This window comes from Astyanax mexicanus, chromosome 9 (genome assembly GCF_023375975.1).
Source record: "Astyanax mexicanus isolate ESR-SI-001 chromosome 9, AstMex3_surface, whole genome shotgun sequence".
NCBI classification, from domain to species: domain Eukaryota; kingdom Metazoa; phylum Chordata; class Actinopteri; order Characiformes; family Acestrorhamphidae; genus Astyanax; species Astyanax mexicanus.
In genome coordinates, this window is record NC_064416.1 from 13,825,001 (window position 1) to 13,852,714 (window position 27,714).

Below are 27,714 nucleotides of genomic sequence, written 5' to 3' on the forward strand. Positions count from 1 at the left end.
GCTGATTAATATATATTTCAGAGCTCTCTTCACAGAATACCAATGGAACCAGATAACCAATGTAATTCACTTCACATGCCAGTGGTTTTAATGCTATGGCTGATCATGCAGTTTTCTTTTTTTGTTTAGATGATATAAAGTTGGAATAAATATAAATAAACATAAATGCAGGAATTTATGAAAAGCTGTCGATTAGTATATTGGTTTAGAAGATCACAGGTTTGGTTGGTGATCTCTCTCCAGACCCTGTGTGTATAGATTTGTCCTGTTCCACCAGCAGCACATCTGATTTATGATTTTTGTTCTTTTAACATTCTCTCTGTTTTTGAATCACCAGCAGCTAACATGATTTAAAAATGAAGGTTATAATTTAGATTTTGTTCATTTAAATTGTTGTTTGGCTTTGAACTAATTTGATTTAATTTAAATAAAGTACAATTTCACAAATTTGCACAGTCTTCTTATTTGTCTTCTCTAATATCTGATTATCATACAGTTCATTATTATTATTTTCTATCACACCAGAACCACAACCTTCCAGAGTTAATCAATTAAACAAGATCGTTAAACTAAACAAGATAATTAGGGGCTAAAATAACCTGCATCAAGAGACCGCAAACGCATTTGTCATCAGAAAACATGTCTAACATTGTTATTAAATCACTAATGATGACTGATGACCTAAATTTGACCACGGATCAACGAAAAGATGTACGGTTTTAATATTTCATATCAAATATGAAATTCCCCACCAGCGCCTTTGCTGTCTGTCACTTTCTGTCTCATCTCTCTGCAGCTCTGAAGCCTTCTCTCCCTCTTTCCCCTTCACTCGTCCTCCCCGAAAGGCCACAGTAATGTGATTTCTGTAATGTAATTTGTCTGTGGTGTCTGTGGAGTGTGTGTGTGTATGTGGGTGTGTGTGTGTGGACAGTGGGGAGGATCTCGCGCCTGCCCGGATGATTTATGATCTGCGTTCTGCCGTTTTTCTAAAACACGTTTCTCTTCATTTATTTTTAATCTGCAGAGCGATTAGTTCTCCCTGTCACCTGCTACAGCACGTCTCAGCTAAACGTTAATGAGACAAAGAGGAGAAGAGGATTCAGCGCGAGCAGCACAGAGATACGAGCTTATAGGAAAGAGAGAGAAAATAAAAGTAAATACCATCCTATTCCAGTGATGAAGATCCCCTCAGGAACGACAGCTGCAGTGCGTGTTTGTGGAGAGACAGGAGACACCTGACGGCCTTCATCTGATCTGAGAGGAGAAAACAAACACGGATAGTTTGCTGTCAAACCATGAGCTGCTGATCTTTAGATGAGACTTTAAATTTGCTACGGTACCATGAGCTGGTGGTCTCTATATAAGCACCCAATGTAGCCCTTAAATTGGATCTCTATATGAGCCTTTAAATTTCCTACAAAGGCGTGATCTGGAGGTCTCTATATTAATATTTAAAATTGCTATGAAACCATGCACTGAGGGTCTCTATATAAGCCTTTAAATTATATATGGAACTATATTCTGTTGACTTAAATTAGACATAAAACCATGAGCTGGTGGTCTCTATATGAACATTTAAATTTTCTACAAAGCCATGACCTGGTGGTTTCTATATTACCCTTTAAATCTGACATTAAACCATGACCTGGTGGTCTCTATATGAACTTTTAAATATGATAAAATCCAGGCATTGGTGGTCTCTATATGAGCCCTCAAAGTAGCCCTTAAATTTGATCTCTGTATGACGTGATCTCGAGGTCTCTGTATGAATATTTAAACTTGCTATTAAACCATACACTGGTGGCCTCTATATACGGTTTTAAATTTGATATGGAACTATATTCTGTTGACCCTTTAAATTAAAGCCTGGTGGTCTCTATATAATATTTAAATTAGCTATAAAGCCATGATCTGGTGGTTTCTATATGAATATTTCAATTTGCTATAAAGCCATGATCAGGTGATCTCTATATGAACATTTCAATTAGACATTTAGCCATGACTGGTGGTCTTTATAGGAGCTTTTAGACTGGATAAAAATCCAGGAGCTGGTGTCCTCCATATAAGTCTTACACATTAAACCATGAACTGGGGGTCTCCAAATTAACCCTTGAATTTGCTATGAACTTATGAGCTTGTGTTCCTAATTTGAGGCTGTAAATTTGCTACAAAGCCGTGATTAAGGAGTTGGTGGTCTATATATATATTTTGAATAAAATAATGAGCTGGTAGTGTCTATATGAGCCTTTAAATTTGCTACGAGGATTTGAGCTGGTGGTGGTCTCTACAAGAACTTTTACATTTGCTATAAATCCTTGAGCTGCATGTGTCTTTATGAGCCCTTAAATTTATCCCTATGTTAGTTTTTAAATGTTATATGAAACCATGAGTTGGTAGGGTCTAAGTATTTAAAATTAAAATAAAATCGTGATAATGGGGTGTCTATATTACAGTTTAATTTGAAATTAAGCTATGATATGGTGGTCTCCATATAAGTCCTTAATTTTGCTTTGAACTTGATCTGATGGTCTCTATATGATACATTGAATTTGCTATTTAACCTTTTTACCATGCCTTAGCCTACTGGCAGGCTTTATAAATCATTGTCATCATTTATCAGTCATTATATCATCATATTTTAAGAAGTCATTATACCTTTTAAGAAAGGTTTTCCTAAAAAATGTGAATATTCATTTTTCATATTCAAGTCTTATTTTGCCAATGGGGACATAATTATACATCAAACATACTCTCTGCTATGACGCAATTATACTCTAAAATGTACAAATACTAATTTATAATCATAAGAACAAGTTATTTAAATATTGAGATTTGGTTGTCCCTATACGAGTCTTAAAATTTGCAATAAAATCATGCTCTGGTGAAAGGAAGAAAGAATCATTACATTTAAACTGTACTGCTATTAAACCACAAGTATGTGTCTCTCTCTCTATAATTCTATATGAGGCTTTAAATTAGGCCTGAAACAATGATCTGGTGGTCTCTATTAGACTATTTAAATTGAGTGGAGTGAAGGTCTATATTTGAGGCTTTAAATGTGTTATGAAACCCTTGGCTGGTGGTCTCTATATTAGACTTTAAATGGACAATCAGCAAAAGTGGAGGTCAGAGAACTGCACCCAATCCAAATCTTCCTGCTGATTTCCATGGCAACGCCTTCCTCCCTGCTCTCCTCCTCATGTATGTCTTGATTACTTCATTTTTCTCGACTCGTCCGCAGATCCTCCTCTCCTGTCCTCTTTTATCCTGCATCTATCCACCTCACTGTCCTACTCTCACACTCCTGCTGCCCTCAGAATACGTTCACCCGAACTGAGAAAGAGTAAATAGAGACACTATAGATAATTAAACTTAAAACACAATATTTTAGCAAATCACATTGCACATTTACTCTGTCAGTTCTAACATACTATTGCGTTGTCTTGCTACACAGCTTGTTTAATGTGCATACATTTTATTAAAACAAGCTATAGGTGTGCTCGGTGCTACGTTAATGAGAAAAAAAAAACATTAAAGCTTAAGCTAGATAATGAAAAAAAAAAAACACCAATATAGAATGGACATAGCTAATGTGAATCACTGCATTCAAATACATAATTAAATAAAAAATTGTTACTCAAACTTAATCCACAATATTTTAGCACATCTTATTTAAAGTGCTAAAATACCCATACATTTTCTATGATTCTATGCCAAAAAGTGATTTTCATTTCAGTTCTGTTTTAGAACCCATCCTCTTTTCAGCTTTATCCTTTAAACAGATACACTGATATTTTCTTCCAGGATTTTGCAGAATTCGTTATTACCCACACCCATAAAATACTGACAACAAAACATCTAAGTGTGATGCATCCACCCCCATGCTTCACAGAATAAAAGGTTTTCTTTTAGTAAACGGCATTTTAATGCTTCAAATGTAGCTTGTGACTGAGGTGAAATAGCTCTATTTCGACTTAATAAATAAACTGCATCTTCAAGTTTCGCTGGATGTTCTTTATCATTTTATCAGCACACAAGCTTCCTTTGCTTTGTGGCATCAATTACTTTTGTGTTCATATCTTCAGTTGCATATAGGATCCATTTGTTTGAAGAAGAAACATTCTGAGAGTAAAAATAGCAATAATTGGAAATTTGATTCAGTTGACAGTTCCTAATTACAGTTAGTGATGTCTGAAACCTGAGAATTTGCAAAACTGCTCAAACTCTAGGACATTTAATTTTTTTTATATCTATATTAAAAAAAAGGTTAGCTACAGATGCTGTGTTTACTATTTCTAAATAACAATATTCATAAAATGTGTTTCAGTTGTTTTTGTTTATTGAAGCTGACTCTCTTTTTCTCTGTATATAAATACTGCTCACTCATCTCACTAGGGAGCGAAGTTTAAATAAAGACCTGATCAGATTCAGCGAGGTCAGTAGGACAGAAAGAGAGAGAGAGAGAGAGAAAGCGAGAGAGAGAGGCGTTTCTCTACTGTATTGATCTACTGTCTGTAAGGCTTGTTCTGCTGTCTAAACATTATTGATTACTCCTCCCTCAAGTATAGGTTCCCTGTTCAATTTTCATTTTCCAGCTATTTGTTCCTCTTTAAAGGGACTTGATTCGGCTTGTAAGTCAATACACATGAAAGAGAAAGACTTTTACATCGTGTGTTTGACAGAAAAGTGTGTTGTGTTTGTTCTATACCTTTTCTAATTTGTTTTCCAAAGATTCAACAGTAACAGCTGCTAATTTATCTATCTATGTATTATTATTATTATTAATATTATTAATCATATAATAAAATTGGTGGTTCTGTTTTATTTTCTTGGTTTTATCACCACCTACTGGTCTGAATTTGAATTACCATTTTGTTATTTAACACACTGAAGTACTGATGCAGTCCCAGAAACATTCAAAGCTTAATTTAACAACCAGAGAAAGTGTGTTAAAGATTAAAAAGAACAAACAATACTTAAAGTGTGACTTACCTGAGAAGCATCATCTAGTAGTTCTGTGTTTTCATGAGTTCTTCAGTCTCCTATCAATTCAAGGAGTAAAAGTAAAAATAAATAAACATTTTTTTTGCTAGAATGCAGTAAAGAGTCTCTGTACAGAAATATACATCATAATCTTATAATTTAAATATTATAATGCATATGATCCCTTTAGATCCAAAATACATTTAACAGTTTTTTTTAAAAAGTGGGTCATATGCCAAGTATTTGAAATTACTGGTAAATATTTTCAAATGGGGAGAATAAATTTCAGCCATATATTCATACATACACATAAACATTCAACAAAAAAAAGGCAATATATGGTAAATGTAGGGTGAATTAAGGGTAATTGGAACAGATGGTCAAATGGGACAGTTTAGTTATACACTGCCTGACCAAAAAGAATGGTCACACCCTAATATTTTGTTGCACCGCCTTTAGCTTTGATTGCTGCACACATTCACTGTGGCATTGTTTCGATAATCTTCTGCAATGTCACAAGATTTATTTTAATCCAGTGTTGCACTATTTTTTCATCAAGATCTTGCAGCATTGAAGATGGTAGAGTCTGACCACTGCACAAAGTCTTCTCCAGCTCATCCCAAAGATTCTCAATGAGGTTAAGGTCTGGACTCAGGTTTGTGGTGAACAATCCATGTGTGAAAATGATGATCTCATGCTCCCTTATCTACTCTTTCACAATTCCGGCCCATGAATCCTGGCATTGTCATCTTGGAATATGCATCGTGCCAGCAGGGAAGAAAAAATTCATTGACGGAATAACCTGGTCTATATTCAGTATATTCAGGTAGTCAGCTGACCTCATTCTTTCTGCACATACCGTTACTGAACCCAGACCTGACCAAATCTAAACAGTGATTTTTTTTTTTGGCCCCGCAGTGTACTGAACAAAATTGAGAGACCACTTTAGTTTCTCAATCAGTTTCTCTGATTTTGCTATTTATAGGTATATGTTTGTGTAAAATGAACATTGTTTTTTTTTATTCTACAAACTACGGACATCATTTTATCAAATTCAAAATAAAATATTGTCATTTAGACCATTTGTTTGCAGAAAATGAGAAATTGCTGAAATAACAAAAAAGAGCTTTCAGACCTTAAATAACGCAAAGAAAACAAGTTCATATTCATTCATTCAGTTTTAAGAGTTCAGAATCAATGGATATTTGGAGGAATAACCCTGGTTTAACCTTGGTTGTCCTCCACCAGTCTTACACACTGCTTTTGGATAACTTTATGCCACTCCTGGTGCAAAACTCAAGCAGTTCAGCTTGGTTTGATGGCCTTCTAACCTATATTCCAGAGGTTTTCAATTTGGTAAAATAAAAGAAACACATCTTTTTTTAAGTGTTTCTTACTTTTTTTTTTCCAGAGCTGCATATATACTCTTTTATGTAACCTGGCATACATGTAACACAAATATGTACTTTAATGAATATGACATTTTATTATATCTACACAATATGTTGATAATAGGGTTGGGCCAAATATATGATATATATGCATTTACACACTATTTATGATAGCTAAAAACTAAGTTAAGTGTGCTAGGCATTAACTTTATAAGGAACAACGTAAAGCTAAATGTGCTAAAAATGTGAGCAACACTAAACAGTTAAACGCCTACTCTGAACTAAATTAAATAAAGTGAAAATTCTGCAAATTATCTTGAATTATTTCGGCTTAGCGTACTCCTTTTTCCAATACCTGAAGAACAACGCCATTTTTAACTTACTTGTTGCGTGAAAAGACCAGAAACTACAGTTCTTAATTACCTTTATATTGGAAACACCGCTTTAAAGCTATTTTTGCCACGCGTACCAAACGCTCCTGCTGCGTGCTTCGCTGAAGAGGCGGAGCTACCAGTGACGAGCCGCTCTGTGATTGGTCAACCTTGGAAAATAAGCATAAAATAAAACAAAATAAAATAAAAACACTGGTCTAGACAAAAAAAAGCGGGTGATGTCATAATATGCAAAATAAATTATACATATACTATTTGTTTTCAAAAATATATATAAAAAAAAAAAAATTTTTACAGGAATATCTTACTGCTTATGAAAGCTGCCGGGTGGAGCTTGTGTAAGCTGCTGATTCAGCTGGTCTGTCAGGTTCTCATGTGTTATAACTCAGCTCACACTGTGTTGTTCTGTGTGTGTTCTTAATGTTTTGGGCTGTTATAAGTCAGAGATGTCAGTGTCCGCAATGTCTGAGGTCCGGTTAAAGCTCAGGGATCTGCTGCTGGGTCTGGAAGACGCTGAGGGCTTTTTCTGCCTGTGTCTGTCTGCACTGGGTGAGAGAGACACTCTAGCTCTGTTTCTGGACCTGATTAAACCTCTTGCTTCAGGGCATGTTCAGCTGTACAGCCAGCTCTCTGCCATCCACACCAACTACTTCTCACGGGTAAGACTGTAACATTGTTTTAAAGCAGCAATCCTTAATATTCTTCCTTTTTGAAAATTGTCAAGTAATATGATTCTGCTACTGTTCCTACAAAGCTCTCTACTGTACTAATGCATCTAAAAATAGAATATCATTGAAAAGTTACTTTATTTTAGTAATTCAGTTCAAAATGTGAAACTCATATATTATATAGATGTATTACACACAGAGTGATCTATTTTAAGCGTTTATTTCTTTTATTGTTGATGATTATGGCTTACAACCAATAAAACCCCAAAACAGTGTCTCCGAAAATTAGAATATTATATAAGACCAATTGGTACTTTTGGCAGTGTGGGCAGTGTGCCAAGTCCTGCCGGAAAATAAAATCCACACCTTCATAAAAGTTGTAAGCAGCTGTCTAATGGTGCTGATACACAAGCTACTGCGAACATAGATATCAGAACAGTATACTTAAGTCTTCCTCCTCTTTAATTGCTGTTTAAATATGAATCTTAAAAGCGGGCATAGTATGACATGGAGATTAGTATTTTAATCTGCTTATTGTATGTCTGAATTAAAAGTACCTGACCTTTGATTAACTTGAAATATTTATTTTTTTAATTCATAATTGGATTTATAATACGTTTTTTGTGTGTTTTGAAATTGTAAGGTGGGAAAATTTGCTTACAATTTACAACTTACAATTTTTGGATCAAAAAATTGAGATCCACTGATTTTTACATTTAAATATGCAGAACCCTAATTTCAAGTCTATTTGATTCAAACCCCAGAATTATACATTCAAACCAGAAATGAAATATCTGATAGACAGATCTGACTTTATGAATGTGAAAATGTATAGTGGTGTATAGATCAGGTTTTTTTTTTTTATCTAAAAACATTTTTGAAAATCTTTTTTTTGTTCAAAAGCAAATTTCATCACCTTACAAGTAAAAAATACAAACAGAAAAAGACAGGATTACAATTCAAATTTCTGAATTTAAATATTTCAAGTTTATCAGAAGTCACACATTTAAATATGAAAAATGCAGATTTAAATACATTTCCAGCTTAAGGTTAAGCTAATCCCTTGACCAACATTTGGTAGATTTGAGTTTGATTGTTTAACTGGTCAACTCTGTATGACCAAGCCTGCTGACCAGCATGCCCAGTATGACTTTACTGGTTGATCAGCATGACCATTATAAACAGTGGCTGAGCTGTAAATTGACCAGTATGACCAGCTTGATCAAACTGAGAGAGCTAAGATGGACCAGCTTCACCCTTATAACAGTTCTGGGTGACCATATATGACCAATTATATGATCAATCATATGACCAATCTATTTCCAAATTGATGACCTTGTCAACTGGCATGAGCACTATTATTGGATGACACAGACACTTAATTTGTATTGTCTTGCACATATGTTTTATTTAAGATATTTCCATTAGAATGCTACACATATACAGTAAAAATGAAGTAATATACTGTCTGTATAGTTCAGTACTTAATATATGAGCACATCTCTATTCTGTTGTACCACCAGGATGAGGAAGAAGCACTGGAGGTAGCCATAGCTCTTTCTCTTCATGACACCAACCAAAGAAGCTTTGACCAACTGGCTGAAAGAGGATCAGAGAACAGGGAGCCAGGAGATCCAGAGAAACTCATTCAGAAAGGATGCACACTGAAACACATCAGGCCTCAGAGAGACTCCACTGATACTTATACTTCAGGCCCATCCTTGGTTGTAGATGATGTGCCTTTAAAGAATGAAGACAGGGGTCACTTAACAAAGCCAAAGAAATCACGGAGGCACCGGAAAAAGCAGCAAATGCTGAAGAATCCATCGGCCCCGCGGCCTGTGCTGCTGTGGCTCCGACGGGACCTCCGCATGTGGGACAATCCAGCCCTGATTGGCTGCCTTGAGTTAGGTGCACCCATCATTCCTGTATTCCTATGGAATGCTACAGAGGAGGAAGGGTCAGGGCTCACTAAAGCAGCAGGTGGAGCGAGTAAGTACTGGATGCATCAGGCGCTGGTCTGTCTGAACCGTTCTCTTGAGGAACGCGGTAGTCACCTGGTCACTCAGAGAGCCGAGCCGTCCTCCTTAACTGCCCTGCAGGCACTGGTGGCAGAGACCGGGGCAGGAACTGTGGTGGCCACTGCACTGTATGAGCCATGGCTTCAGGAACGAGATGAAGCTGTGTGGGCTACACTGGAGAAACAGGGTGTGAAATGTCACATATACCACTCCTACTGCCTCAGAGACCCCAACACTGTCAGCACAAGGGGTGTTGGCCTGAGAGGTAGGTCTCTTTCTCGTTCTAAAACAAATGTTCTGGTTGCACTTTACAATAAGTGTCTCAAATAGTACTACTTTAATACTGTAATAGAAAAAAGTGAATAATATAAAATAATATAAAAGCGTCTTAAAAATGACTTAACATAATAATGTTAAAGTGGCAGTCCGTATTATTTTGTTTCTAAACTGAAAGCAGAAGCATTTCTGAGTGGAGAAGGGATAAAATATTGTGTTTAATGGTACCAGTGTACTGAAACGTCCATCGCTGCTAATCCTATTATATTCGTATATTTGACAGTATAAAAACTGTGGTGTCGGGTCGCTTTTTGCAGAAGTTCTTCTGGCCACTTCATGCGTCATTGCGTACTTACGTTACATGTACAGCCTCTTAAAGAGGATCCGGCTCAATTTTACTGAACACGAGCGGCTGGTGGAGCATTGGAGACTTCAGAAGGGCTCACTCACCCAAAGTGAAAACAAAGAAATTAAGTAGTGAAGTAAGCTCTGAAGCCAAAAAGGAACGCAATAGAGTACACACTAAAACCAGAATTAATATCGATTTGGTGTTTGAACGGTGGAGAGAGCCCTGTGACCACTCTCTCTCTCTCTGATTGAACATAACCTGGAATTAAAACACAGAATAATTTGTAGAGGAATGTGCATTTTACTAAAACAAATTGCATATTTTAGCTTTCTCGCAAAAAGTCAGTGTAAATCAATGTTAAAAAAAATGTTGTTCGTCCAGTTTGACCCAATAAAGACAAGACAAAATAAAGTTCTATGTGTTAAAGATTACATCCAGTAACAAAATGTGTGTAACCAATTTAAACAGAGAAGCTTTTACTGTATTTCATTTGCAGGTATCGGCTCTGTATCTCACTTTATAAGCTGCTGCAATCAAAACCCTGGCCCTGGAATAGGAGCACCACTGGATGCCCCCGGTGCTCTGCCTTCTCCATCATCCTGGCCTCAGGGATGCCCTCTCACCCAGCTGGAATTGGCTCTAATGCCCGTCAGGAAAGATGGCACTGTGGTGAGCTGTGACAGTTCACTACAAAAAGAATACATTTAATGAGACATATCTCCTGTTTTTAAATTTGACACATGACAATAAATTAATGAAATCACTGTCCAATGAAAAACTCCGTCTGCATTGGAGAAAATCTCCATTTTCATAGATTTTTAGTTTAATACATAATTTTACTAGACAAACCCTCCCTTACATTGTGAGAAAATGTCTTGATAAAGGACCAATAGAAATACTTAAAAATGTCCTGAAATAAACTCTTTTTATATTGACTTCCAAGTTTAGAAGGTTTTATCTCTCTCCTGTTAAGTTGCTGTTTTGGAGATACCTGTTTTTCATAAGACACCAACGATATTGGAATAAATGTCATTCTAAAATATATTTGACACACACTGAAAAATGTGACATCTGTATGGCATATAAGCTATTGTAAAAAATGGGACACATAATTAACTGTATATGTGCAACAAACATATCTAACAATATAAGATTAACAACAATATGATTGTTGCTGTCATGCAAAACCCTCATAGAGTTGTATAAAAAGAATTTGGATACCTTATAAAAAAGTTTTGTCTTTATGAGCATATTTAAATATATGGATGTTATATCTTCATTTGATCAATACTGAAAGATAAAAGTACTGTACATAACTTAATTTAAAGGAAGGAAAAAAACATACTTTTAAAATGTAGAACATTTAATAGAAATGCATTTCTGAGAAATAATTAGTTTGGATTACTTTTAATTGTTGAAGTGAGTGGATCACCATGGCGAGATCCTGAGAGCTCTCTGAGGCCTTCAAAAAAGATCTTCAGTAAATGATAAGGAGTCTGAGAAGGGATTTAAAAAGACCTTACCACAGATAAAAATCAGCCATTTCAAAATAGGTTATACGTTTATAACATTTAAAGCATATGTGAACATGGCCAGATCAATGCAAGATCACATAGTATGCACAAATAAGTTTCCAGCAATCCAAAACATTATTATGTGACTTTTAGAAAGGAGCAATCCCTTGCTGTGAACAATTATGTTTCTGCATGTTAAAATCTATCAACATGTATGGAATCTACAATAGAAGTCCTGTGTTTAATTATATGCTTTACAGATTGACTGGGCAGCAAATATTCGACAAGCATGGGATTTCAGTGAGGAAGGAGCTCAGGCTCGATTAGAGACTTTCCTAAAAGATGGTAAGAGATACTTTTAGCCTTGAGCTATTTTTTGGGATTAATCTTTCTAAAAGAATGTTAACACAATAATTAGATTCACCATATAATTGTCATTTAAATGTCTAAACAATGTGATGTATTACAGGTGTGTACCGCTATGAGAAAGAGTCATGTCGAGCGGATGTTCCAAACACCAGCTGTCTGTCTCCTTACCTACACTTTGGGCAGCTGAGCGTTCGCTCTCTGTTGTGGGATGCTCGAGATGCTCGTTGCCGGCCTCAAAAGTTCCAGCGTAAGTTTGCATGGAGAGATCTGGCATACTGGCAGCTCTGCCTGTTCCCAGACCTGCCCTGGGAATCCCTCAGGCCTCCATACAAGGTAAGGGTCATGTCTGCTTATGTGTTTTAAATACACAATATGCATAGAAGAAACAGGACACCTACACAGTATAGGGCCGCTGTGTATCTACTACGCTGTGTATCTGTGTATGACGAGTACTGTATTTTAATGAAAAAACAACAATATGCTGCTTACTTAATGTCTCTTTGTATCTGTAGGCTCTTCCCTGGAATTCAGATCGTGCCCACCTCAAGGCTTGGCAGCGTGGGCGTACCGGGTACCCGCTGGTTGATGCAGCCATGCGGCAGCTGTGGCTCACAGGCTGGATGAACAACTACATGAGGCATGTGGCTGCATCCTTCCTTATTGCCTACCTCCACATCGCCTGGCAGGAGGGATACCGCTGGTTTCAGGTGAAAATCGATGGAAAAGATGATTGAGAATTGAGAGCGATGATGTAGAGGTTTATGTTTTAGGACGCTTTCATTCCTTAATGCTTATATACATCTCTGAAAAAAATTAAGAGTCCACTTCACTTGACTATTTATAGGTTTATGTTTAAGTAAAATAAACATTGTTGTTTTATTCTATTAACAACATTTCTCCTGAATTCCAAATAATAATATTGTCATTTAGAGCAATTATTTGCAGAAAATGAGAAATGGCTGAAATAACAAATAAGATTCAGCGCTTTTAGACCTCAAATAATGCCAAAGATTTAAGAGTTCAGAAATCAATATTTGGTTGAATAACCCTAGTTTTTCATCACGGTTTTCATGCACCTTGGCATATTCTCCTCCACCAGTCTTACACACTGCTTTTGGATACACACTGCTTTTATGCCATTCCTGGTGCAAAATTCAAGCAGTTCAGCTTGCTTTGAGTTCTTGTGATCATCCATCTTGCTCTTGATTATATTCCAGAGGTTTTCAATTTGGTAAAATCAAAGAAACTCATCATTTTTAAGTGGTCTCTTATTTTTTTGTGAGGTGCTATCTTGTAAGAGAGAATAAATTTTGTGGTGCCACATGGGGGTATTTAACATTCATCGTGTCATGTGTGTGCATGATAAACTACATGATAAACAATCTATAAATACTTTTTTTTTTTCCTTTTTTTTTTTAGTTTTTACACAGGGATACATATCTAAGTAGAATCTCACTTCAGAATACGGAACACATGTTGATGTATTATTAAACAGCACAGACACCTTCAAATAATATGTTCCACATTTATCCCTGTAGGATACTCTAGTGGACGCTGATGTTGCTATAGATGCTATGATGTGGCAGAATGGAGGCATGTGTGGTCTGGACCACTGGAACTTCGTCATGCACCCGGTGGATGCGGCGTTAACCTGCGACCCCAATGGAAACTATGTTAGGCAGTGGTGTCCTGAGCTTAAGGGACTGCCAGACGACTTCATCCATAAGCCCTGGATGTGCCCAGGCTCTGTACTGCGTAGGGCAGGTGAGTCGGTATTATTTAGTTGTGGTTATATAGGTGATTCTCTTAACCAGATGCCTCAACATTACTCCAAATATTACCAAATTAATGGAAACCACAAAATTAATTTTGTCATCATTTAATCAATTACTTATCATTACATTTTGAATGAACATAAAACATAAATATTGCAATTTATGCATTTTTTTTCTGCTAATGGTTGACTATTTGCACCATTCAATTTACACCTACAAAATTATCGTCTGGTTAAGGACATACTGCAAATAATATGTTTTAACCTAAATTCCATGTCTTGTCAGATTGAGATTTTCAGGCTCAAAAATTTAACTCTGTTATATGAATAAATGATAGTTAACAATTGTTTTGGGAATAAAAACAATAAGGCTGAATAAAACAAACAAATTATAATGCAATAAATATCACATGGTGTTTATGTCTTCGCTAAATATGGAATTATGGACACTTTTAACTAAAAAAAATGTAATTCTGCCACTTTCAACCTGCCACATTGCCTGTATCCTGAAATAATAATCTTTGTTAATGTCTGTTGAACTGCATGTATAATTTACAGGACCATCAGAAAAAATATAAAAGCCTAATACAATCCTATGGTAATCAGTTTTACAGGTATGGTAAATAGATCCAAACTGTATTGAAATGTGGATTGTTCCTTTAAACATGTTATATTTTATCCCCATCACGCTGATTTCAACCCTGTTATTTAATAGTTTTATATAATTATGTTAATGATACGTAGAAATATGAGGAAAATGTTTATTGGACTGTATGTATAATTAACAGGACAGTCAGAAAAAATATTTTGGATAAAATATGAAGGCATAAACTAGAAAAAGTTCACATCATCTACATGACTGAAGATCAAATTGCGATTATACCGAGGTGGGAAAATAAAGTATTTTCTTAAAGGCTTTTCTAATCAACCACCAGATGAAATGATCAAAAACAAACATATATATTTCATTAAAAATATGCTCCAAAAGGCACCCATTTCAGAGAATCACCTATATAAAATGTGGTCTTCAGCTGTGGTCTGCAAAACTAATATTTTAAATATGTCTTCTCTCTCTGTTACCACCTATGAAGGTGTGATTTTAGGCCAGAACTACCCAGAGCGTGTTGTGGTTGAGCTGGAGGAGCGGCGTGCCCAGTCTCTGCAGGATGTGAGGATGGTAAGGAAGCGTTTCAGTGAGTACGTGTGCCAGCAGACGGGCTGCGACCTACTGCCCCTACCCACCAAGCTTGTCCAGGAGGCCCTGGGGAGCACGGATGACCTAGTGCAGCGTGGAGGGAATGAGTTCCTGCTCCCAGTCATCACACGAATGGAGTTCAGACTGGAGTCTGAAGATACAGCCAGCCACAGCGCAGTTCTGAAAGGCTACGTCAGCCGCAAGAGAGACGAGAAAATTGCCTTCCTAAACAAGTGTGACTTTACAGCCAGCGTGATGTACGAGAACGCTCAGAGGAGAGAGAGGATGGAGAAGAACCACTGCATGCTTGAAGATCTCCAGTGCCCCCCCACCAATAGGGGGAGAGGGCGGCATCGCAACAGCAGGCCTGTGAGTGGTGCTGCACAGCAAAGATAAGCCAGTACTTTAGAGAAGTCAGTGGCATTTCCACAGTCACTTTTAGAGCTTGTAAACAAAGGTGACTTTCTGGAGTGTGCGTGTGTGTTTTATTGAGCAGATACACTTGATTTTCCTTCACACTGCTGCCAAGGGCAGTGAATGGTATTAAACATGTTTTTCCACTTACTTTAAGAGTGGTTGTACTGCTTTAAGAGCTCCTAGTACTGCTTAGCAATAATAGATTTGCTTGTGGTTCACTTGGTACACAGGTCTGTATATATACAGCTCTGGCAAAAATTAAGATTCTCTTTTAGAGGTATGTTTGAGTAAAATAATCATTGTTTTGTTTTATATACTTCTGACAGCATTTCTTCCAAATTGTAATATAAATTTTGTCATTTAGAGCATTTTTTTGTTTTGCAGAAAATGAGAAATGGCTGAAATAACAAAAAATGCAGAGCTTTCAGATCTCACATAATGCAAAAAAATAAGTTAATATTTATAAAGTTTTAAGAGTTCAGAAATCAATATTTGGTGGAATAAGCCTGTTTTTTAATAATAGTTTTCATGCATCTTGGTATGTTCTTCTCCACCAGTATTACACACTGCTTTTGGATAACATTATGCCACTCCTGGTGCAAAAATTCAAGCAGTTCAGTTTGGTTTGATGGCTTGTGATCATACATCTTCCTCTTGATTATATTCCAGAGTTTTTTAATTTGGTAAAATCAAAGAAAGTCATACTTTTTAAGTGGTCTCTTATTTTTTTCCCTGAGCTGTACACATGATTTTTGGCATGGCAGTGTAAATAATACTAAGGGCAACATTATAGATCAATACTTACTTAAATAAAACATTTTACTGTCACTTACTGCCCATCTTTATGTAAATATGTAGTAAAAAAAAAAAAAACACACACACAAAAAGACGAGTTTGAGAAATGAAGTAGTCATTTAATAAAGTGTTAATCTCCACCTACCAGCTGCTGACTTTGAACCTGAATAAGCAAGAATGAGATCAACCTTTGGTCACCAATTCCAACTGGACACATGGACAACATACCTCTTCTTCTTAATACTCACAAGTGCTTAACTGTGTGCCAAACTCTAGTCTGTTATACAGACCCCATACATTTCACTGTCACAGCATGCCTTTACATAGCACGTCTGCTGAACGGAAGACTGTACTGAACCATTCGTTTCCTTCTACTGTGGATGAACAACTGGTTATGGTGGCTGCCTTAAGATCTCTAATGATCTAAAACAAACAAAAATTAGTAAAATACTGAAGTTTCTAAATCTGCACCATTTTTCCTCCCCGGTGGTTCCCTCCATGCTGTGTGTGAGACTGAGTGGGGGGCTTATAATTATGGGTATTAGATCTAAGCCATCTAAACAAAAAGTAGCTCTAAACAGAGGAATCAGTAGTCAGGGAATGGCCAGTCCACTGTTGACCATATTGTCTCTTTCCTGTTCATCCAAAGGAGAACTCTGTCACATGTAAAACGCTTACATGCTGTTGTTCTAATTGGCCACTAGTCTTCTATAGATCTGATATATCTTTCATAAGCAGCTTCATCCATAAGAGCGTCCAGTTCTTCTGGTACGGATATAGTCATTTTTATCAGCCAGCCTGAAAAAAATGCAAGAACACTGTATTATGTAGTATTATTCAAGGACCAAGATAAAGAACATTATGAAATTGCAAAAGGAATCGTTTACACTAAACAGGATCTGCTCATACATTAGTTATAAAAATCACCACAATGGTTCTAAAGTAGCTATTCAATATGCTGAAATAGTTTACGGAAAAAGACAGAAATGAAGAATCCCTCTACTCACCGTCTTTGTAGCAAGACTTGTTGACCAGCCCAGGATTGTCAGAAAGGGCATTGTTGACCTCGGTCACCTCACCCGTTAACGGGGAATATAGCTCACTAGCTGCCTTTACACTCTCGAGAGCACCAAACTCATCTACAATAACACAAACCATGTAATACTTTAGCCAGCATCATTAATTGTATCACTTTAAAGTTCTTTATCTGGGTCACATAAGTAATGTGTATTGTGAGATATGCCTTATGCTCAAATGTTTGTCGACACTCCTTCTAATTAACATATTCAGCTAATTTAAGACAGGTGTGCAAATGGACAGCCCCCAGCATAAATGTAAACTGTTGTCCATGTAGTTTGGACACCTCTTCTCATTCAATGTGTTTTCTTCCTTTTTATGAATTTTTACATTGTAAATTTAATATTTAATTCATTAAAGCTATACAGGAACACACAAAAAGTAATAACCAAATCAGAATGTGTTTTATACTCAAGATTCTTAGTAGTACAGTTATTTTTGAGGACAGATCTGCACACTCTTGGTATTTTAATCTCATTGTCTTCATGAGGGAGAGTCACCTGGAATAGTTTTCTTAGCGTCTTGAAGGAGTTCCTGGAGGTGCTGAACTATAGTTGCTGCTTTTTCTCCAGCTCATCCCAAATCACATCAAATCACCATCTCAGTTTATCAGGTTTAGATCAGAGGATTTTGGAGCACAAACCCTTTTTTTGCTGTTTACTATATAATTTCATATGTTCCTTAATTGTTTATTGTAAAAATGAATCTACAATGTAGGAAATAAATAAAACACTGAATGAGAAGGTGTGTCCAAAATTGTCCCTGGTACTGTAACTATATTTTAATAAGTCACTTTGTATCATAGCTTTAATACGAGGAAAAGGAAGTATGGAACATATTTTGAAATCTTACATTAAACTAAAATCATTTGTTGTATTTAAGTTGTAGTGAATTTTCAGCACACACCCAAATGTGAATTTTACCTGATTGGGAGAGCTTTGTTCCAACATCTGGAAGACCACAGTAGACCACATCGCCCAAGGCCTCCTGGAAGCATTACAGGTATTATAAGACTCTGCATCTGCCTCTAAACACACCTATAAGGCTACTGGCTGCCTTAAAAGTATAATGAAACACTTTTTAAAGGTAAAACTCTCCACTGCTCACATATAATGGCTACACTAATTAATTAATGATTAGTCAAACCCACCTGGGCAAATTTACTGATGCCAACAGTGCCAACGCCGTCTTCCACTCGTACCCACTCATGCTTGTCTGTGTACTTTAGTGCTGCACAGAAGAAAATACAGTTTTAGGATAATCAAGAAACATACTTGGCTTGGCAGAAATGTTTTACAGGTCAGTAAACTAAAACTAAATAAATGTGAAACCAGCAGCAGGACAGTGAAAAATGAGAGAAGGATGAGAAGCAGCAGGAGGACAGAGACAGAAGAGAGAAGCAGGAGCAGCAACAGGAGGGCAGAAAGAGGAGAGCATCGGCAACAGGAGGGCAGAAAGAGGAGAGCATCGGCAACAGGAGGGCAGAAAGAGGAGAGCATCGGCAACAGGAGGGCAGAAAGAGGAGAGCATCGGCAACAGGAGGGCAGAAAGAGGAGAGCATCGGCAACAGGAGGGCAGAAAGAGGAGAGCATCGGCAACAGGAGGGCAGAAAGAGGAGAGCATCGGCAACAGGAGGGCAGAAAGAGGAGAGCATCGGCAACAGGAGGGCAGAAAGAGGAGAGCATCGGCAACAGGAGGGCAGAAAGAGGAGAGCATCGGCAACAGGAGGGCAGAAAGAGGAGAGCATCGGCAACAGGAGGGCAGAAAGAGGAGAGCATCGGCAACAGGAGGGCAGAAAGAGGAGAGCATCGGCAACAGGAGGGCAGAAAGAGGAGAGCATCGGCAACAGGAGGGCAGAAAGAGGAGAGCATCGGCAACAGGAGGGCAGAAAGAGGAGAGCATCGGCAACAGGAGGGCAGAAAGAGGAGAGCATCGGCAACAGGAGGGCAGAAAGAGGAGAGCATCGGCAACAGGAGGGCAGAAAGAGGAGAGCATCGGCAACAGGAGGGCAGAAAGAGGAGAACATCGGCAACAGGAGGGCAGAAAGAGGAGAACATCGGCAACAGGAGGGCAGAAAGAGGAGAACATCGGCAACAGGAGGGCAGAAAGAGGAGAACATCGGCAACAGGAGGGCAGAAAGAGGAGAACATCGGCAACAGGAGGGCAGAAAGAGGAGAACATCGGCAACAGGAGGGCAGAAAGAGGAGAACATCGGCAACAGGAGGGCAGAAAGAGGAGAACATCGGCAACAGGAGGGCAGAAAGAGGAGAACATCAGCAAAAGGTGGGCAGAAAGAGGAGAACATCAGCAAAAGGTGGGCAGAAAGAGGAGATCAGGAGGAGGAACAGCAACAGGAGGACAGAGAAAGTGGAGAACAAGTGGAGGAGCAGCAGGAGGACAGATAAGGGGAGAGTAGGAGAATAGAGAAGCAGCAGGAGGACAGAGGAGGAGAGCAGGAGAAGATTAAATGAGCTATATAGGACAGAGAAGGACCAAGAGGAGAATAGAGAAGCACCAGTAAGACAGAGGAGGAGGACAGCAGGAGAGGAATAGAGAAGCAGCAGTAGGACAGAGGAGAAGAAGAGCAGGAGGAGATTAGATGAGCTATAGGACAGAGGAAGAGGAGGAGCAGGAGGTGACCCCGGAGCTGTTAGAGGTTAGCGGGGTTGCTGGTACCTGCAGTGAGGCGGGCGGAAGCGGACAGGTCTCGTGTGAAGCGGGTTGTGAGGAGCAGGCGGGCGGGAGGTGAGAGGCGGAGGGACAGCCGCTGAGAGAAACGAGCTGAAACACATCGCAGCACTGCACACGCCGCCATCTTCCCCGCTTACGTACAAAACAGCGGACAAGCCGAGTCGCGCCTTAATTAGGTCACCGCTGAGAGGAGGAGGAGGAGGAGGAGGAGGGAGGGGAGGGGGGCACTGTGCGGAGTTTATTAGAGAGTTCTGCACTGTATTATATTATCACTACTAATCCACTTTCATACACTAATAATAATAATAATAATAATAATAATAATAATAATAATAATAATAATAATAATAATAATAAATAATATTATTTAGCCACTTCAAAAAGAAAGGTAAACTACAACCTTTGATTTTTTTTTATATGTACGGAGCCCTTGAAGAGACGCTGTGTATTTGTTTAAGGTAAAACATTGGTGATCACCAGATACTAACTGTGATAAGCACAGATGTGGTAAGCACCACACATTAAGTAGTGAGCACCAGAAACACACTTGAAAAATTGTTAAATATAAAATACATATATTTTTTGGAATATTAAATATATAATAATATTTATGATGTTTTTGTTGAATATTAAATATATAATAACTATTATTATTTTGTGGAATATTAAGTATATAAAAATAATTATTACTTATGTTGAATATTAAATATATAACAACTATTATTATTTTGTTGAATATTAAATATATAATAATACATATTATTTTGTTGAATATTACATGTATAATAATAATTATTATTTTTTGTTGAATATTAAATGTGTAATAATAATAACTATTGTTGGTGAATATTAAATATATACTAATGCTATTTAGTTTTGTGAATATTAATAAATAATAATTATTATTATTTTTATTAAATATTAAATGCATAATAATAATTATTATTTTTGGTGACATTGACATTGTCTTACTGTTGTTTCAGTTTGACTTTGTTTGATTGTCGTACATATTTATATCAACTTAGAAAATAGAATAAATATAATAACGCATCTATTTTCTACTATCCACTGTTTAAAAAAAAAACTGCTCCCTAAACTGAGACCTGTGAAGCCGGCAGCTCTGATTGGCTGATTCTCGCGGGGGGCGGGGTTTTATCTGAAAACAGGTGGGAAAGGAAATCCAGCAGAGCACCTGAGTCCCAGTCCTCCCAGCGCTGCTCCGGAGAAGACTATGGGAATGTTAAGTAGGTCGCTGTGGATTCAGACCATCACTCTGCTTAACCTCTGATTTACCCCAGCAGCTTCAGGAGCCTCTGCACTGAGAGACGAGTTTATAAAACTAAACACTTCCCTCAGATTAATCCTCGACCATGCCCTCGTAGTTTTAAACTCTTTCCATGAGGATTCTGCCCTGAGATGAACGAACAGCGGAAAGTGAAACTGTCTTTTCTCTGGACACTTTTCATCTTTAAACTGTTCGCTATTCAAGGTGAGTCATATTTACCTGCTCTTCACTAATGCATGAAAACAATCTCAGCTAAACTACAGGGTAGCACAAAAATACTCTTAATTATAGATTAATATTAAGATTATATTAGTTTATTAGTTTACATGGGATCCTTTACTCATTAAATTGCATCAAATATATATATATAAACTGCATAAAAAACAATAAATATTTGGTTGAGGCTATTTTTCCATCGATAATGCATTAAAACAATCTCAAATTTGATTTATTTGTGCATGCTTATTTTATATTGCTAAAAAATATTCAACGTTATGGTTTTATATGTATGGTTTGTATTAAACTTGACAGAAAATAATAATTATTAATATTAATATCAGTCTTATTATTTTGGGGAGCACTATAAGCTTTCAACTAAAACATTGTATAAACATTCTATGAGAGTGTAGATTCAGAGCCCCAACCAATCCAAATCTCTAAATGAACGATGATTCAGTGTGAGAATTTCAACATTAACCGATGATGCCTATGAAGCAATGTTAAATAAAAGTTTTTTAAAGGTTGTTTTCCATCATCAACTTTTAAAGATGTAATGCAACCTTTATTGATTGTTCTTTGACATAAGGGATATATTTATTAATTTATTTTAATTTATTTTATTTTATTCTATATTTTAATGTTAATTGTATTTAATTGTTTAAACTGTATATTTTGAATATAAATAATGTTACTAATTTACAAATTAGACATTTTTATAAGATCATAAAAAATATCTTTTTATTAATAGATTTTATTATGCATTTGTCTTTTTGCATCTAAAACATTTATATTGACTTTATTAAACATATTGTCTTTATGATGTCTATTAGGATTTTTTTGCCAGGTGAAACCAGAAAATAACTTGCATAGGTAAGTGTTTTAATGCATAATGAATCTACAATCTTTTACAATGTAATATGAATATATGTACTGACTTGATATTTGTTGGTGTGTGTGTGTGTGTGTGTGTGTGTGTGTGTGTGTGAAAAAGAGTGAGTGAGTGAGTTCAAGGGAGAGAGGGAGGGGGGTGAGAGAGAAAAAGGTTTGATAGTAAGATAAAAATCCTTTAGTTAAATTTGACAATCAATTTATTAAATTCTACATTATCTGATGATAAAATAGCTAGTTTGTAATATACCATCCAGAAATACGATTAATAATCATCATCGTCAGCATCACCATCATCATCTTCATTAATGCATCTTAAGTAGCTGTAGAGCCACTCACTCTCTCACCGTCACTGTGCTGCTAATACTGCTCTCTTTGTGCTGCTTCTAAAAGGAGGGTTAATGCACTGCGCCAGAAACGAGATCTCTTCCGAGAGGAGGTGAGTATACCTAAGAGAAAATGTCTGGGGAGAGTGGAGAAACCACACACACACACATACACACACACACACACAAAACTAAGGCACTCTGCATGTTGACAAAGCTGTCTTTGTAGAGTTAGCACAAATGCTACAACTCTAAGAGCTCAGCTCCCAAATGTCTGCTGCTGTCATGCCATCTTACAGAAATTCTGACCCAGTCTCACCTCTATAGCCGCACCAGCTCGGATGCTTGGCGTGGAGATGGGTCGTTCATTTACATTCAAACACCAAGAAACCAAGAAAACGCTTTCAGAAGTTTTATCATGACCCTCAGCTTCTTTTTCTCTTCTTTTACAGACCTTTAGTGCAGTGCTGTCAGATTCAGCTCTTCCTCGACGTGTTCTTCATAATTACACAGTCCGGGATGCCTCTACAGGTAACATATGAACCCATATACAGCTCTGGAAAACATAAGAGACCACTTAAAAATTATGAATTGAATTGTAAACCTCTGGAATAAAATAGAGTGGAAGATGGATGATCAAAAGCCATCAAACCAAGCTGAACTGCTTGAATTTTTGCACCAGGAGTGGCATAAAACTATCCAAAAGCAGTGTGTAAGACTGGTGGAAGAGAACATGCCAAGATGCATGAAAACTGAGATTAAAAACTAGGGTTATTCCACCAAATATTGATTTCTGAAATCTTAAAACTTTATGAATATGAACTTGTTTTCTTTCCTTTTTTTGAGATCTCAAAGCTCTGCATCCTTTTTGTTATTTCAGTCATTTCTCATATCCTGCAAATAAATGCTCTAAATGAAAATATTTTTATTTGGGGTTTGGGGAAAAAAATCCGTAGTTTATAAAATAAAACAACAATGTTCATTATTAAATAACAAAGTCAGAGAAACTGATTTAGAAACTGAAGTGGTCTCTTAAATTTTCCAGAGCTGCACACACATTCACACACTAAGAGGTCTTATTCACTAAGGTACATCTAGTTTTAGACACCAGCCTCTTATCTGGGCAGAAAGCATGTATTTAATCAGTAAAACGCTATTATTAAAATACATAATAATAATAGTAATACACAAAATGTGATTTTTACATTACTAGGTTTATTAAAACATCTCCAAAACTCAATGCTGGGGGGCTTTATTGGTCTCTGTCGCGTGGCACAGGGTGCCAATTCTTTTGGCAACTAGTCTCTGCTGGGACTAGACACCCTGTGTGTGTGTCCACATTTCCACATTTCCGTCAGCAATGAATCTAAAGCAGCTGAATTTGTAAATATACAGTCAGTTTCCTGGAGAGGGATTAAGCCTAGTTGCGCACTATATTTTCCTTTCAGTGAAAAATCTCTATTCAAAATGCAGTGTAGTCCAAGACTAGACTTAATTCCTGTCTAGGAACTCGCTCCATAGTGTAATATACTCTATATTTCTGAGATTAATAGTTTTAAATATTGTGGTTAGGTAGGCCTATCCCAATAATTACATTATCAACTTATTGTTTAATATTTGGACATGGGATCAGTATTTCATGATGATCTATCTTGTAGATACTTACCATCTATCTATTACATTGGCACTAATTAAGACATTATTAAACATGGCTACAATTTTTAATTAATGTCTCAATTCATTATTGTATATAGTTTATTATGCATTACTAATAGTGTCTTAAGTAAAGTCAAATAATTATTAGTTGAAACATTATTAAGCAATTTAACAATGTTTGTTAGTGTCATAAGTACTAAAGATTAAAATATATTTGCTGTTGGTGTAAATGCATAATTATGTTATATTATCATTATGTATATTAGTATCATTGTCTTAATATGACAATAATATCACTTATCGCAGTAATTTTTTTGGACAATATATCGTCCAACAAAAACATTTATCATGACAGGTTTATACTAGCTTTGATGCCAGAAACGTCTACACAGTAGTGTACTTTAGTCTTATATTGGCTGATTTCTAAAATGTGTGTGTGTGTTTCCGTTTCTTCTAGAGTTTTGCGGGTGTCTTAATGGGGGCTGGTGTCAGGACGGAGGCCACTGCGACTGTGCTCAGTTCCAGGCTCTGGGAGAGCGCTGCCAAATCAGTGAGTAATATCACAGAGTGAGTGGACGCACAGAGCTGTGCAGAGATATGCTGGCGATTCCGGGGGTGAAAGGAGCGACTTAGTAGTGAACCCTTTGAGAAACACTCTTCCAAGGAACCCGATCTCAATGCTGAAGTACCTATACACACTAAAGTATGTCATTAATGAAATCGGGATCGTGTAACACAGCATTTTAGCTCAGGGGTGGCTCTTTAATGGTCGAGCGAGCATCACACTGAACACTCTCTCTCTAGTACTTAAGACGATCTTAATACCGAGATGCTTAAGATGTCAATTTCTAGTGCCTTAATCGCCTGTAATATACAGCACACTCTGACCAGGCAGTGAGTGAGTGTGTTTTGTGTGTTTAGTTCATTTTCTGGCATTGGGTTTCCAATGTGCTCGAAGCAAACTACTCCTGACAAAGAGCCTCTGTACATACGTTTAATTAACCAAGCATAGATCTGCTTTTAAGCTGCCGTGTTAGCCCAGGGCTACATTACATTTACTACAGCTTGCAATAAAGACCATGATCATTAAGATTAGATTTTAGATTTTAGATTTAAGGTGCATTAATATAACAATATATTATAATCTCATTAAAATGCTAGTTTGTGTTCTCTCAGTTTAGGTTATTTAATTTGATCACAATTCAGCTGTATTTGCTTATTTTGTTTACAATTTAAAGCTTTATCCATGCGTGGAGAATTGTCTAAAGCTGTTCCCCAAGTAATACCTAACTACTCCCATATCTCTGATTTAGACATTAATTTACCAGTCTTGTACAATACATGTAAAATGAATGCGTTCAACTACTTTTAACTTCCACCCATTACTGTTACTAGTCCTGGAGAGAAGTATTGACAGTAGATTAGGACTCTTTGGAGCAGATAACCATGATATTATATACAGGCACCATGCCTAATGTCAGACCTATGATGAAGGAGTGTAAAACTCTCCAGCATTATGATATGGAGCAGTGGTAGAACTGTGTTCTCTGGAATAATACTGCTCATAATGGAGTACTTTTGAGACTGTTGTCACTGAATGCAATAACGTTGTACAGCAATTTAGTGAAAATCCAGCAAAAGCAAGATTTTTTTTAAATCGTTGATTTTTTTTGGAATAATCAGATGTCCCATGTTAGAGCTGTCACACAAAAACATTGTATGTCAATTTTAACTAAAATAACATTTTCAACATTTCTCCCAAACTCCAAAAAAAAAATATCATTTGGAGCATTTATTTGCAAAAAGGTGCAGAGCTTTCAGACCTCAAATAATGCAAAGAAAACAAGTTAATATGTATAAAGTTCAGAAATCAATATTTGGTGTAATAACCCTGGTTTTTAATCACAGTTTTCATGCATCTTGGCATCATGTTTACCTCCACCAGCCTTACACACTGCTTTTGGATAACTTTATTCCACTCCTGGTGCAAAAATGTAAGCAGTTCATCTTGGTTTGATGGCTTGTGATCATCCATCTTCCTCTTGATTATATTCCAGAAGTTTTAAATTTGGTCAAATTAAAGAAACTCATCATTTTATGTGGTTTCTTATTTTTTTCCAGAGCTATGTGACTTCAACTGTTCAAACTATGATATTTGTTTTACATTTTCTATCTTTTTTAGTCCCCAACTTGGGGCAGGACAGGGATGGGATCTGTCGTTCATGGGGGCAGCATCACTTTGAGACATTCGACGGCATGTACTACTACTTCCCCGGAACGTGTTCATATATTCTGGCCAAAGACTGCCACGCATCAGAGCCTCAGTATACTGTGTGGGTGAGTTACACTATGTTGTATGTTAGAATTGGTATTTTTTGTTCTTGGACTCTCCCTAGAGTTATAAAGCGTAATTCAGTTTTACTCCACTGAAGTAATAACAAATTACTCTGTGCCACCTCACAAACAGCTGTACACATGCATTTATTGACAAGTTGAGGCATAGTAGAGTAGCAGCATCTGAAGTGAAAGAAGCATGTGGGTCTTGTGCAGCTCCACCAAAGTAAGTGCCATAGTGCAGAAGCAGCATTCTGGCTCAAACTGGCTATGACAGAGACTCCATATTCTTTAATACAGTCAGTGTACCATCAACATGATTCTGAAGCTAATAATTTAAGGTACAATTCCTTCATGGTTGCATCAGCAACACTTGTGTAAAAAGTTTTGTTGTTAGATACATACGGATATCTATAAAAATATTGTCTCGATAAGCTTCTGCAGTGTCACAAGATTAATTTCAATCCAGTGTTGCATTATTTTTTTTACCAAGACCTTGCAGCATTGATGATGGTAGAGTCTGACCACTGCACAAAGCCTTCTCCAGCACATTCCCAAAGATTCTCAATGAGGTTAAGGTCTGGTCTATATTCAGTATATTCAGGTAGTCAGCTGACCTCATTCTTTCAGCACATACTGTTGCTGAACCTAGACCTGCAGACCAACTGCAGCATCAACCCCACATCATTTACTTACTGAAAGCCGGGTGGAGATTTTTTTTTTGTCCAGGAAGTGTATGAATACTGTGTAAGCATGTTTGACTACTTTTGACTACTTTTGTATTCTCTCTCGTCTTTCTCTCTGAATGGCAGGTCCATAACAGTCGTTCATGTGGCGGCTCAGTGTATTCCTGTCCTCGTTCTCTCAGTTTGTTCTTTCCTAACGAGGAGGAGATCCACATTAGCGGCTATCAGGTGCTAAAGGGGGAACACAGGTGAGGCCGGACAGATCCTCAGAAAAATGAAAATGTGTATATCGTCATCTTAAAGTAGTGACTTTACAGGAGAAGGTATACATGTTATTGATTTTGAATGGAAGTCAATGTGTAAAAAAAGTTTTTTCTAAGTAATGTTATAATGATTTAAATCATGTAC

General features: G+C 37.0%; 3 protein-coding genes across 3 annotated transcripts in view; 2 read left to right on the plus strand and 1 right to left on the minus strand.

Annotated features, from left to right (window-relative positions):
• The first annotated feature begins 7,102 nt into the window (after positions 1-7,102).
• Positions 7,103-15,468, plus strand: si:ch1073-390k14.1 (deoxyribodipyrimidine photo-lyase). Its single transcript, XM_007244041.4, has 8 exons — positions 7,103-7,425; positions 8,958-9,720; positions 10,577-10,749; positions 11,855-11,939; positions 12,064-12,296; positions 12,476-12,670; positions 13,502-13,727; positions 14,829-15,468. Exons 1-8 carry the CDS (start codon positions 7,213-7,215, stop codon positions 15,326-15,328), a joined length of 2,388 nt encoding a protein of 795 aa, XP_007244103.3. The 5' UTR covers positions 7,103-7,212; the 3' UTR covers positions 15,329-15,468.
• A 774-nt stretch (positions 15,469-16,242) lies between these two features.
• Positions 16,243-20,096, minus strand: gcsha (glycine cleavage system protein H (aminomethyl carrier), a). The gene is made up of 5 exons (XM_022679516.2): positions 19,898-20,096; positions 18,372-18,451; positions 18,145-18,208; positions 17,152-17,283; positions 16,243-16,942 (listed from the first exon to the last, which is right to left on the minus strand). Exons 1-5 carry the CDS (start codon positions 20,034-20,036, stop codon positions 16,845-16,847), a joined length of 513 nt encoding a protein of 170 aa, XP_022535237.1. The 5' UTR covers positions 20,037-20,096; the 3' UTR covers positions 16,243-16,844.
• A 932-nt stretch (positions 20,097-21,028) lies between these two features.
• The window catches only part of otogl (otogelin-like), a 56,821-nt gene continuing 50,135 nt past the window's right edge, over positions 21,029-27,714 (plus strand). The window contains exons 1-7 of the mRNA XM_049483628.1: positions 21,029-21,401; positions 22,247-22,286; positions 22,698-22,743; positions 23,083-23,161; positions 24,744-24,836; positions 26,469-26,623; positions 27,433-27,554. Of these exons, the coding sequence (XP_049339585.1) occupies positions 21,329-21,401; positions 22,247-22,286; positions 22,698-22,743; positions 23,083-23,161; positions 24,744-24,836; positions 26,469-26,623; positions 27,433-27,554 (608 nt within the window). The 5' untranslated portion in view covers positions 21,029-21,328. The remainder of the gene's footprint in view (positions 21,402-22,246; positions 22,287-22,697; positions 22,744-23,082; positions 23,162-24,743; positions 24,837-26,468; positions 26,624-27,432; positions 27,555-27,714) is intronic.

Bases quoted from the DNA above. Each gene is read 5' to 3' on its own strand.
- si:ch1073-390k14.1 (XM_007244041.4), top strand. From the start codon at position 7,213: ATGTCAGTGTCCGCAATGTCTGAGGTCCGGTTAAAGCTCAGGGATCTG. The intron at 11,940-12,063 runs GTAAGAGATACT...GATGTATTACAG, and splicing joins AGAGACTTTCCTAAAAGATG to GTGTGTACCGCTATGAGAAA. The intron at 12,671-13,501 runs GTGAAAATCGAT...TTATCCCTGTAG, and splicing joins AGGGATACCGCTGGTTTCAG to GATACTCTAGTGGACGCTGA.
- gcsha (XM_022679516.2), bottom strand. From the start codon at position 20,036: ATGGCGGCGTGTGCAGTGCTGCGATGTGTTTCAGCTCGTTTCTCTCAG. The intron at 17,284-18,144 runs GTAAAATTCACA...GTGTTATTGTAG, and splicing joins AACAAAGCTCTCCCAATCAG to ATGAGTTTGGTGCTCTCGAG. The intron at 16,943-17,151 runs GTGAGTAGAGGG...CATTTTTTTCAG, and splicing joins CAAGTCTTGCTACAAAGACG to GCTGGCTGATAAAAATGACT.